This window comes from Monodon monoceros, unplaced genomic scaffold (genome assembly GCF_005190385.1).
Source record: "Monodon monoceros isolate NGI ecotype Baffin Bay Population unplaced genomic scaffold, NGI_Narwhal_1 Super_Scaffold_3, whole genome shotgun sequence".
Classification (NCBI taxonomy): Eukaryota; Metazoa; Chordata; class Mammalia; order Artiodactyla; family Monodontidae; genus Monodon; species Monodon monoceros.
Genome location: NW_021703780.1, coordinates 35943289 through 35955969, shown reverse-complemented (window position 1 = coordinate 35955969; position 12681 = coordinate 35943289). Strand labels below are relative to the sequence as shown.

At 36.3% G+C, this 12681-nt stretch overlaps 1 protein-coding gene across 1 annotated transcript in view; it reads right to left on the bottom strand.

Annotated features, from left to right (window-relative positions):
• BTBD9 (BTB domain containing 9) overlaps nucleotides 1-12681 on the bottom strand; it is a 405922-nt gene that overhangs the window by 362351 nt on the left and 30890 nt on the right. The window contains exons 2-4 of the mRNA XM_029243461.1: nucleotides 7539-7750; nucleotides 3857-4220; nucleotides 2515-2779 (exon numbers count right to left, since the gene is read on the bottom strand). Of these exons, the coding sequence (XP_029099294.1) occupies nucleotides 2515-2779; nucleotides 3857-4220; nucleotides 7539-7723 (814 nt within the window). The 5' untranslated portion in view covers nucleotides 7724-7750. The remainder of the gene's footprint in view (nucleotides 1-2514; nucleotides 2780-3856; nucleotides 4221-7538; nucleotides 7751-12681) is intronic.

The following is a 12681-nucleotide window of genomic DNA, read 5'->3' as shown; positions in this document are numbered from 1 at the left end:
TCCTAAAGATGCCACCAGAAAACTACTAGAGCTAATCAGTGAATTTGGTAAAGTTGCAGGACACAAAGTTAATGCACAGAAATCTCTTGCATTCCTATACATTAATGATGAAAAATCTGAAAGAGAAATTAAGGAAACAGTCCCATTTACCACTGCAACAAAAAGAATAAAATACCTAGGAATAAACCTACCTAAGGAGACAAAAGACCTGTATGCAGAAAGCTATAAGACACTGATGAAAGAAATTAAAGATGATACCAACAGATGGAGAGATATACCATGTTCTTGGATTGGAAGAATCAATATTGTGAAAATGACTACACTACCCAAAGCAATCTACAGATTCAATGCAATCCCTATCAAATTACCAATGGCATTTTTTTCCAGAACTATAACAAAAAATCTTAAAATTTGTATGGAGACACAAAAGACCCTGCATAGCCAAAGCAGTCTTGAGGTAAAAAAATGGAGCTGGAGGAATCAGACTCCCTCACTTCAGACTATACTACAAAGCTACAGTAATCAAGACTATATGGTACTGGCACAAAAACAGAAACATAGATCAATGGAACAAGATAGAAAGCTCAAGAGATAAACCCACGCACCTATGGTCAACTAATCTATGACAAAGGAGGCAAGGATATACAATGGAGAAAGGACAATCTCTTCAAAAACTGGTGCTGGGAAAACTGGACAGCTATATGTAAAAGAATGAAATTAGAGCATTCCCTAACACCATACACAAAAATAAACTCAAAATGGATTAGAGACCTAAATGTAAGACTGGACACTATAAAACTCTTAGAGGAAAACATGGGAAGAACACTCTGACATAAATCACAGCAAGATCTTTTTTGATCCACCTTCTAGAGTAACGGAAATAAAAAGAAAAACAAATGCGACCTAATGAAACTTAAAAGCTTTTGCAAAGCAAAGGAAACTACAAGATGAAAAGACAACCCTCAAAATGGGAGAAAATATTGGCAAACGAATCAATGGAGAAAGGATTAATCTCAAAAATATATAAACAGCTCATGCAGCTCAATATTAAAGAAACAAACAACCCAATCCAAAAATGGGCAGAAGACGTAAATAGACATTTCTCCAAAGAAGACATACAGATGGCCAAGAAGCACATGAAAAGCTGCTCAACATCACTAATTATTATAGAAATGCAAATCAAAACTACAATGAGGTATCACCTCACACCAGTTAGAATGAGCATCATCAGAAAATCTACAAACAACAAATGCTGGAGAGGGTGTGGAGAAAAGGGAACCCTCTTGCACCTGTTGGTGGGAATGTAAATTGATACAGCCACTTTGGAGAACAGTATGGAGGTTCCTTAAAAAACTAAAAATAGAATTACCATATGACCCAACAATCCCACTACTGGGCATATACCCAGAGAAAACCATAATTCAAAAAGACACATCCACCCCAATGTTCATTGCAGCACTATTTACAATAGCCAGGTCATGGAAGCAACCTAAAAGACCATCGACAGACTAACAGATAAAGAAGATGTGGTACATGTATACAATGGAGTATTACTCAGCCATAAAATGGAACGAAATTGGGTCATTTGTAGAGACGTGTATGGATCTAGAGACTCTCATACAGAGTGAAGTAAATCAGAAAGAGAAAAACAAAAATTGTATATTAACGCATGTATGTGGAACCTAGAAAACTGGTACAGATGAACCGGTTTGCAGGGTAGAAATAGAGACACAGATGTAGAGAACAAACATATGGACACCAAGTGGGGAAAGTGGCAGGGTGTGTGTGTGTGTGTGTGTGTGATGAATTGGGAGATTGGGATTGACATATATACACTAATATGTATAAAATGGATAACTAATAAGAACCTGCTGTATAAAAAAATAATAATTAAATTAAAAAATTAAATAAAAAGAATTGTATCATCTTCACTTAAAATAAATAAATAAATAGGAAAAAAATAATAGGTTTTTATCTCAAAGGGTTATTGTGAGAATTAAATCATCATGTAGGACTGTTACTGATATATATAAGCACTTCATAAGCGTTCATGGCTATTAGTTTTATTAATAAGAAAAATACCATATAAGTATTGGAAATGCTATGCAAGCGTTACCCATTATTATTTTTATTTAGAATCTCCGTGTTCATGGCACCTAAAATAATAATAAACATATAGCATGTACTCAGTACTGATTTAATGGAGGAAAGGAAGAAAGGTCTTAACATGAGAAATTATCTAACTTTTGACATTCTAGGGAGCGGCTGGAGAAATTTGTCCAGAAATGGCAAGAAATACCTATTTTGTGGTCTACAGAGGCTAAGCAATCTCAGGAGGAATTAGCAGGAGAAGGAGTCGGAAAGGCATTCCACAGGAAGCAGAGCTCTATGTTCTCAGATTGATACATACCATGTTTACCTGAACTACAGTTTTGTAGCTAGAGTTTTGTAGCTGGGCCTGTCACAGGATGCAAACAAAACTTCTTGGTGAGATTAGCATAAATAGGTACTTACTGAGCATGCCTCTATAATTGAGGTCCATGTCCCGGCTCTCTGATCGAACTTTAATAGCATCCAGAATGGCATCAGGAGACAATAGTCCCGAAGGCCTCACGACATTCAGAAGTTCAGTGAGGCTCATCAGAGGCAAACGGACAGCCTGCATGATTTCAGCATGATTCTCCTTTGAATTATGCTTACACCAGTTTAACAAGGCTAGGAAGATATCTTTTTCGGGAGCTGCAAATGAATCTCTTAATACGATGTTTAAAAGTGCTGTCTGAAAAGGATAAAAAGGAAAAATTCCAGTTATTATGGAGCTCAACCATGTGCATGATCAATCAGTAAAACTTTACTGAACTGCAAATATCACTTATATTTAAGCAGTTAACTCTTCTTGACCATCTTCTTTCCTTATTCTTTGTGCCATGTACTCTCTTGCCCATTATGGCTGTGTGAATAGCCGTAGGCATCTTGTACCTAGTCTTTCCAGCACATTTGCACCCATCTTTAGTAAAATAACAAGAAAAACAGCAGTGTGAGACGCTGTCATCCCATACAGGTTCTTCAGCAGAGTTTGCATTTATGAGCCGGTAAGATGCATCCAGCATTTAAAATTCAAACCGTTTGTTCCACAGTATTACTGCACCACCACACTTTTGGTTCTCAGATTTCTAAACTGACTGCCAGCAACACTGTGCGACCCTACAAGATCCTTGCCTTTGAAAATTAACTAGGACAATAAAAATCAAAGTTACACTCAAATCAAGACTTGTAGCTTTTTAAAGAGGTTTTCTCATTCGAAGAAGTCAGGTCCTAGGAGGAACACAGAAAGGGAAAGGAAAGACAATCACCAGGGTTGAGAGGAAGATTTGGGAAAAACAGTTTTATTCTAGCTATTATATGGTATAAAACATTGTACAATAGTGAATTCTGGGCCAGAAAATAAAAAACGACAATGACTTAAAGACACCCAATGAAACATCAGATCTTCTTTATGAATCTTCCCCCTCAATAAGGAATTATTAGTAACACTCTGTCAGAGAAATACAAAACCAAAAAACAGTATGCAACACCACAAAGGAGCCTATTTGATGCCATCACATTGAAAACAACCACCAGCAGCACAGTCTCTTTTGCACACAGAACTTATCTGAAGAACCTTAAAAGAAAACAGCAGCAATCTGCCTCTCTCTTATATGATCTAGAGTCTCAGTAGCCAGAGGCAGGTGGCTAGACAGCCTCTTCCACACTAATGGTTTTTATTTTTTTATTCTTAGTTCACTGCCGTATTTCTAACTTACAGATATAAATAAAACAGTGCATGCCTGTAAATTACTTGTAGACAATGACACACCTTAGAAAGGGAGAGGAAGCCTTCGCTTGAGAGCACCTCCTGAGCATTTCTGTCCATAAACATGCAGCACATGGACGTTAACTTGGGAAGGGAGTAGAGACTGGCAACATCAAAAGTCATACAGACATTCTGAATGTTAAGTATGGTGCAGAGGTACTCAGAGGTAGAATCCTCCAGCTCTGGAAATCCATATTTATGAGCCAGGCTCAAAAAGTCCAGCAGCACCTCCTCCTTCTCATCTGTCAGCGTTGCACGCCCAGTGTAGATGTATTTAAGTAGCATTGTGAATGCTTCTGCAGTGGTGTCTTGGAGAGGGATTTCGGCTTCAGGCTGAGATTCTCGCATTCCACCATATAGTAATGCTCTGCACATCAGAGAAGAAACACATGAGAAAAACTTCAAATAGGATGTGCTACAAAATTATGAAATAAAGGTTATCAACATTATAAAAAACATACATGTGTTTAATGACACAAAGATTCAGGTGAACAAATGCATAATAATAACTTAAAATAGTTCTCTAAAGAAAGACATAATTTTAAAACTATTTTGAATTAATTCTATAAGTTGAACTAACGAATAATCCTGAGAGCTCAAGATACATAATAGACATTCATTAATTAGAAAGATGAAAGTGCTCTTTTGAGAGGAACAGTGAAATCAATATAAACCTGTTAAAGGTCAAGAAAGTAGTTTAAAAAGTAAAGCTCCAGAGGAAAAGATAATCAGACGAAAACAATTAAACACAAGCAGGCGCCATTCTCCCTGTCAGGCTGGCAGAAATTAAAAACCTGTTAATATTCAGCACTGCAAAAACAATGGAAAAACAGGTTTTCTCATGCACTGCTTTGAGAGTATAAATGGGTATCCCTTTTTGGAAAGGAATTTAAGTAATATCTATTCAAATCTAAAATGTGCATACCCTTCAACTCAGTAATCTCACTTTTAGGATAAAGATAAATGTGTAAGATAATACAGCAAGATAAAGATAAATGTATAAGAAGATATATTGAAACAATGGAAAATATCTTAAATGTCCATCAAGAGGCACATGGTTGAAAAAACTATGATATACACATTCTGTGCAGCCATTAGAAAGACCAAGGGAGATCAAAATATACTGTCTTGGAAAGATGTCCAGGATATAGTTGGTAAGTCAGTTTGCAGATCCCTATGTGTTGCATGGAAAAGAGTGTATAACACACACTTACATTTGTATGCACACAGGTATATATAGATATATCTATTTATATTGAGGGGAAATACATATTAAACTGTTAACAGTGGTTGTCTCTAGGGAATAGGATTAGATGGCTGGAAGGGAAGGGTCTTCATTTGTCAGTTTATAAATTAAAAATGAAATTCATGATGGGATTATGGATAATTTGACTTTTCTATTTTGTCTTCTAGTATTTTTCAGATTAAAAAAATCCCCACATTATTGCTTATCTGCTCATCTAAATAATGAAAACTAGATAATCCAGTCAGGTAGTAAATTTACATTTCTACCTCTATTACTCTAGGAGAAGTAATATGAACCAATTAAAGTTTCCAATCCATCAGGAAAGAAAGGGTGGCCAGAGGAGGACTAGGGAGGAGTGCAGAAAAGGAAGAGTAATGAGTGAGAAAGAAAATGTGTAAAAGTGAGAGCAAGAAAACAAGGGGACAAAAAGAGACTCCCGTGCTCCTAAGATTCTCAGAGCAGGACTAGCATTTCAAAGTTTCCCTCCATGCTTGCCTAGAACTCCTCCCACCGTCCCCCGGAAAAGCAAGACAGGACATTCTTGCTTGCCTCACAGAAATAGTTGCAACTACCCAGCAAAAGGTTCATGAATATTCTGAGCATACCTCCTCACTGGGTTATAGTATGCCTAAAAACACCTGTGAAGGTTTCCATGAATCCAGAGAGCATCCAATCATAACCTTAAAATTGCTAGATTAAAGGATACCTTCCTGGGGAGATCTTGCCAAGACCTACTCCCACTCCAGTGTGATCCATGGTACTTACCTGGATTCTCGATGCTTTAAAAGTGGTTTTGATGAGGACCCCTAGGAAGCCTAAATATGAACCCCCAACTTGTGGAAGGTTCCCTCCGGTACAGTTAGCTTGTCCTTATCTGGGAACTGATAGGCTCTATGACCACACTCATAAGGTCTCTCCTGACTGCTGACAGTTAACTTTCCTTTGCACATGAACAGTGTCAGCAATGAGAATCAGTCTAAGATAGGATTGGTAATGACTGAGTTTAGCCTGTTGAGACATCAGATATTATAAAGGTTCAATACCCACAAAGAGACAGCAAGAACAATAAATGAAGGGAGCGTTTTCCATTCATTCAATATGATCTTCAAATTTCTAAAAGTACTTGAGTTTCTTTTAAGAATATACCGATCACCTAAAAGATACACACCTACAGTTGTCTCAAATTCTTTTTGAAAGAGGGAAGATATATAATAGTAACAAATACTAAACATAAGGCTGAGAAGTTCTAAATTAATGAAGAGTGGACTTTTACAAGACACTTTAATATAATGAATGGAAGAATGAAAAGGGAAAGAAGCACAAAAGTGTACAGAGGACAGAGGCTGGTAACAAATAATGACAAGACCAAGGCCAGCCGCCTTGCCTGGATAGGAGCATGTTAGCTAGAACTCTTAATAGACTCCTCTCTTTTCTAAGCTCCTGGCTGTATTTACAGTGGCATCTTATATTTACAAGAGGAAACATTCTAAAAATGTTTATAAAGCACTGTAAGAGTTATAGCTAAACAATAAATATTTCCAAGAAACACATTTTACTACAATATGTGTGACTCTAGGTTGGTTTTGCTGTCTCGGTTAATTCTGATTGTAAAAATCAGAATGCAGTTTTCACTAGAAGATAACTGAAATTTTATCCATGCCTTCAGCATCTCAATTTCTCGATATCAAGTTTCACAGGCAAATCCATGATTTTTTGGATATGGACTCTATGGATCTGTCAAGGATACATTATCAGTCAATAATTCAGTGATGATTCCCTTTTAACTAAGATTAGGTAAAATGTAGAGTAATAAGACCTCAGTTTAACATTTATAACCCTGGAAATTAGGGGTCTAAGTAACTAACAATAGCTACGTATACGTACAAGTATGATTTTTACATTAATTAAACACATATTTTGTTTAGTTTTGGCTCTAATATAATTATGAAACTGAGTCTCAGTAAATATTTGTTTCCTTTGCTTTGGGGTTGTCAAACTGCATGTCTTAGACATCTGTTGGGTAGTCTGAAACTAAGATGTATACGTGTTCACTGGCGAGTCCAGAGGTCAGTCTACCCGTACAACAAGAGGCCTATCTGCCAATAAATCAGTTTAAGTTCCATTAGCCATCAACTGTGAGGAGAGGGCGAAGGCAACAAAGACTCAGCCTGAGAAATATTGTTGAGACCCTGAAAAATGGTTGATCGGGTACAGTCTAGCCTAAGAAGCCTCCTAACCCTATGATTCTAAGACCACTCCTGAAAGGAAAAGGTGATTTTCAAAACATAACAAAGAGTTGACAACGATTAAATTCTTACAGATGTTGAATTGAATGACTGCTAGAATTTATTGTTGTTTTCTTACATATTTTTCACAGAATGGAAAATACAAGTGTTTTCTACAAGTGACTTCAATCTTCAAAAAGTAATATACACTTACCGAAAATATTGGCACCTTGCTGCTAAAATTACCCTGTGGGCAGGAAAACGTTTCTTTTCCACAACAAATGTGACGTCGCCATATTCTTCCCCAATCAACAAGGCACCAATATGTTCAGACAAAATGTGCACATGATCAATTTCCCCCACTGCAGTAAAGGGGCGAAGAGGGTGGCTGTTACTCATCTTGTAGAACAGATGATAGTCGCTGATCTATTATATAAAGAAGGGATGACAGTTAGTGAGGAGAGGGGAGTACACTTCGAAAATCACATACCACAAACACAGATAAGTAAAAATGTATATCTAAAAAAAATCACAAAAGAGAGGAATTTCATCATCATTGGTATCTATATTAACCCATCTATTCTGGGAAGCAATTCAGCCTACTTCCACTAACTCCACTATTCTCACTGCCTTATCACACTAAAAGTCAGGATCTTCAAACACTAACAGCACTTGGAGCCATCACAATCTAGAAAACTGTGTTCAAACTACAAGGCCCTTATTTCTCAGTATCTCAGGAAAAGGAAAATCAACAACCAGAAGAGCTCCTCTTTTAGCACAGATATATTTACTAAGGTGGGTATAACTAACTAGACCCAGTGGAAAACTTGTTCAGGCACAGATCTAGGCCTAAATCACAAAAAGAATAAACCAAATCGTAAGATTTCAAATGATTACAGAGGTTTTGGTCTGAAACCCTCTTAAATATTTTATAAAAAATTATAATCTTCTTAAGTCACAGAAAAATAACTTGACATTCATTAATAGAAGCTTATAGTAAGCATCCTAACCTCCCTCAAAAAAAGAATAACTCCAATATTTTTCTGAAGACTGTAACTTCCAGTCCAAACTTGCACCCCTGATAATCAGGTAGCCTGTGTTTACCAGAACATCATTATATTTAATCTCACTTCCTTGCTTTTGTATGCAATGCCTTTCTACAAATGTAACTGAAAATCAAAGGGCTAAAACTTGATTAACAGCTTTACATATTAGAAAGGGGAGTTATTTTCTTCAAAACCTAAAAATTTTTATATTCTTAAATCTCTACTGTATTTGCAGGTAGTACTTTTCCAGGTGTAAGTAACCCAGCAAGTGGATGAGAGCCCTCACTAGCATGCAGGTGCCTGAAGTGAAGATGTGGCTGACAACTCAGAGGTGAGCCAGCTACCCCTCTGTTGCACCAGAAAATAGAAGAAATGAGCCAGATATGCTCTCTCCACTAGACCTCCACATTTTCTTTTATTTTTGAATTTTATTTATTTTCTTATACAGCAGGTTCTTATTAGTTATCCATTTTATACATATTAGTGTATATATGTCAATCCCAATCTCCCAAGACCTCCACACCTTCTTGAACTCTCCACTTGTACCACGATTAATGATTAAGCCACTCCTAATCTTTAAACCTCCACATCCAGGTCCATTATCAACAAGGTATGTGAGAAACTGTCGTTATCCCCCGAGACTGCAGTGGAAGATCCTCACAATCCAGTTTCCCCAGTTACTTGTTACTCCATGCCCACCCCCAACTGAGGAAGCAACAGCAAGGAATGTGATGTAGAGGAATGTGGAGGATGAGTTAGGCAAGGAGACACCCACCCCAGGTAAGTAAATAAGCTCCTGGCTCCCTATAGTAGGAACATCAGGGGGCTATCAGCATACTCCCCTCATTCTCAACGCAAATCCCTCTCCTTCAACTGCAACCTGCATTCAAAAGCCCTAAAAACTGAATCATCTCCAGTCACTTGTGTGTGAAAGACCAAATTCAGCTTAAGAGGATCCATTTAGGAGTGTCAGCAGATCATGTGAAATTCAATCATCTAACATGTGACACAACAGTCTAACACAGAAGTCAGCAAACTTGCTGCAAAGGGTCAGATAGTAAATATTTTAGGTTTTGCAAACTATACAGCCTCTGTCACTACCATTCAACTCTGTCATTGGGAGCCTAAAAGCAGCCAGAGACAGTAAGTAAATTAATGAGCATGGCTTTGTTCCAATAAAACTATTTACAGAAAAGGACCAGATTTAACCCTCAGGCTATAGTTTGCCATCCCTGCTCTAACAAATGATCAAGGACTGACTGTACTCTAGGCAAAGGATAAGACTGCTTTTGCTTTTTGTTTTGGTTTCTGGTTGGGTTATCCAAACGATGTTCAAAAGAGCATGGTCATTTCCTATATCAGCCATGAAATTCTGAAAGCTACTGGTACCTGATTTCAAAATCCCATTTTCCTTCAACATGAACTCTCATTATCACTATCCAATAGTTCAATGATAGTGCATGACTCTAAACAAAATAGATGCTTTCCCTAACTGAAAGGACGCCACGCATACACCCACTGAATATGTTCTCTGGTATCATATTATCTTAAAATTTTATCTAGGTCATGAGTGAGACTCAAATGATTAATAACTCTTGATGGACAGTGATAGATTTTTGGCTAACTAGCTCAAAGGTAAATTTGTAATTCTTCAACTGATACATAATAAACTTTAATACTACATATATAAATATCTATCTTAAGTTCTCCAGATCTGAACTTCTTAATACATACAATTTCATTTTGCTAAGTTTACATTCTAATTATGCTTTTCCAACTGGAGACATAAAGCAAATATTTCTGGGTATAGAAAACAGACACTTAGTATGGAATAAACGCAATCTGTATTGGCATATAGAAATAATTTTAATTAGACCAGTGATTCGCAATGAGCTTGCCACACATTGGAATCACATGGGGAGCTTAAAAGAAGAAAAAAGATGCTTGAGCCCCACCCACCAGAAATTCTGATTTAATTGGTCTGGAATGTGGAATCCCTATTCTGAAGCCATTCTTATGAGCAGCCTACAAAATAGCCACTGATTTAGACTCTGCTGTTCTAGGTTCACATCCCTTCTCAGGTGCATAAATATACAAAATATCTGCTAAGAATATTTATTTAGGATATGATTCCATTTTTAATCTTACTGCAAAGATGCAAATGATGCTAACAAAGTTACCAATGCTATAGCTTGTATGCAGAAAATATTTTCGCCCAATGTCCTAGCTTATCTGTGAAGTGACAGTTTGCATCCATCCACTTGCATTTAAAAAAACATGTTTTAGAAACTACACATCAATAAAATTAATTAATAACTTTAATAATAATAATCTTCAACTGATACATAATAAACTTTAATACTACATTTATGTTAAATACTACATTTATGTTAAATAAAGTTTAACATTTAAAACTTTAATATTTTAAACATTTAAAACTTTAACATTTTAAACCATCAAGTTTAATTTGATAAATAAAATTGAGAAAAAAATTAAAGCTCATGGAGTAAAATTATTTACTGACATGTTTCTTATGCTTTCATACTTATTATTCTGCTACTAATGACATACGTGGTCTTTGACAAATGTTCTAACTTCCATGAGATTATTTCCATACCTGTAATGACAAAGTTATAGTACATTTTTAAAGTTATGTCTTAAAACTCTGCCACTGCCTTTTAATACCACTGTTTTGTCCTGTCATATGAAATGGACTCTCATAACTCAGCAAATGTCTGGACTCATGACTCTAATTTATTACACAAAAGCATCAAAGGAAGATCAGCAAAGGTTTTGAAAAAGCACATGGGGCAAAGTCTGGGAGAAACCAGACACAAGCTTTCAAGACTCCTCTCTCAATGGAGTTACATCGAACGTGCTAAATTCCCCCAGGAAGCTGTGAAAGCACGATGCCAACCAGGAAGCTTTTTAGAGACTCAATACCCAGGGTGTTTAATGAGGGCTGTTCATATAGATAGGACTGAAGACATGGAGCCTAAAAACCTATCCAATACACTTATTTAATCTTAGATTTGGATAGGAGAAAGGGATACTAAGAAAATAACCTACCCCACCTGCCTAAATGTATTCCTAACCCCTGACCTCCTAACATGCCAGATCCAAACAGTTTCATGGACAGGTTTCTTCAAAACTTCAAGGATCAGATAATTAGAATGTTATTTAAACTATTCCTGTGCACATGAGAAGTTTTCTGCTTCTTCCTATGAAGCCAATATAAGCCTGACACGAAGATGTGACCACATTCACACACTCAAAAATCAGTATACATGAAAAAAAAAGCCTGTGTATAATATTGGAAAACAGAATTAAGCAGAAGGATTCATGACAAAGGTGGTCAATTCCAAGAAAGAAATTTGAATATTAGGAAAAATAACTATCATCAAATTAAAAGGTTAAAGGAGAAAAAAATCATATAATTAGCTCAATAAAAGCTAAAATTCCTTTTATTTTAAAAGTTTTAATTGAATAGGAATAAAAGAATACTTCCTAAAATTTATACACATGTACACAGCCTAACTACAACAGATATAAGCATCTAGTTAATAATAAAACAGTAGAAACAGCCCTAGAAAGTTCAGAAATAAGATAAGGATGTCTATTCATCACTATTAACATTTTTCAGGAACAAAAGACAATACAATTAAGAAAACCAAGTTAAAGGTAAATGGCTTAGGAAACAAACAGGCAAAATAATCACTATTTGCTGATAATCTCATTGCCCACATGAAAAATCCATGAGAATCAACTGAAAAAATATGAGAAAATAAGGAAGGTTCACTAAGGTGACCACATAAAATTATTACAGTTGACCCTTGAACAAGGGTTTGAACTGCAGGGTCCACTTATACTCGGATTTTTTCAATAGTAAATGCTACAGTATTACACGATCCACAACTGTGGATCCTCACATGCAGAGGAAATGCGGATACAGAGGAACCTCACACGGAAGGCCGACTATTACATTCAAATTTTCAACTGTGCAGAAGGTAGGCCCCCCAACCATTGAGTTGTTCAAGGGTCAACTGTATATGAAAATATATAGTAACCTTTCATGCCCAAAACAACCAGCTAGAAAATATGAGGGAAATGACCTGCAATCTATAATTGCAAAACATAAGCAATACCTAGGAATAAACTCAGAGAACATGTAAAGGAAGTTATAAAACTCTTCTGAGGGACTTAAGAAAAACAAATGAAGAGACATACCCTGTTTGGAGACGTTGTAAAGAGACCAATCATCTCTAAATCACCATGTGAAAAAAGCATATTTGGTATTTTATTGTACTTTAT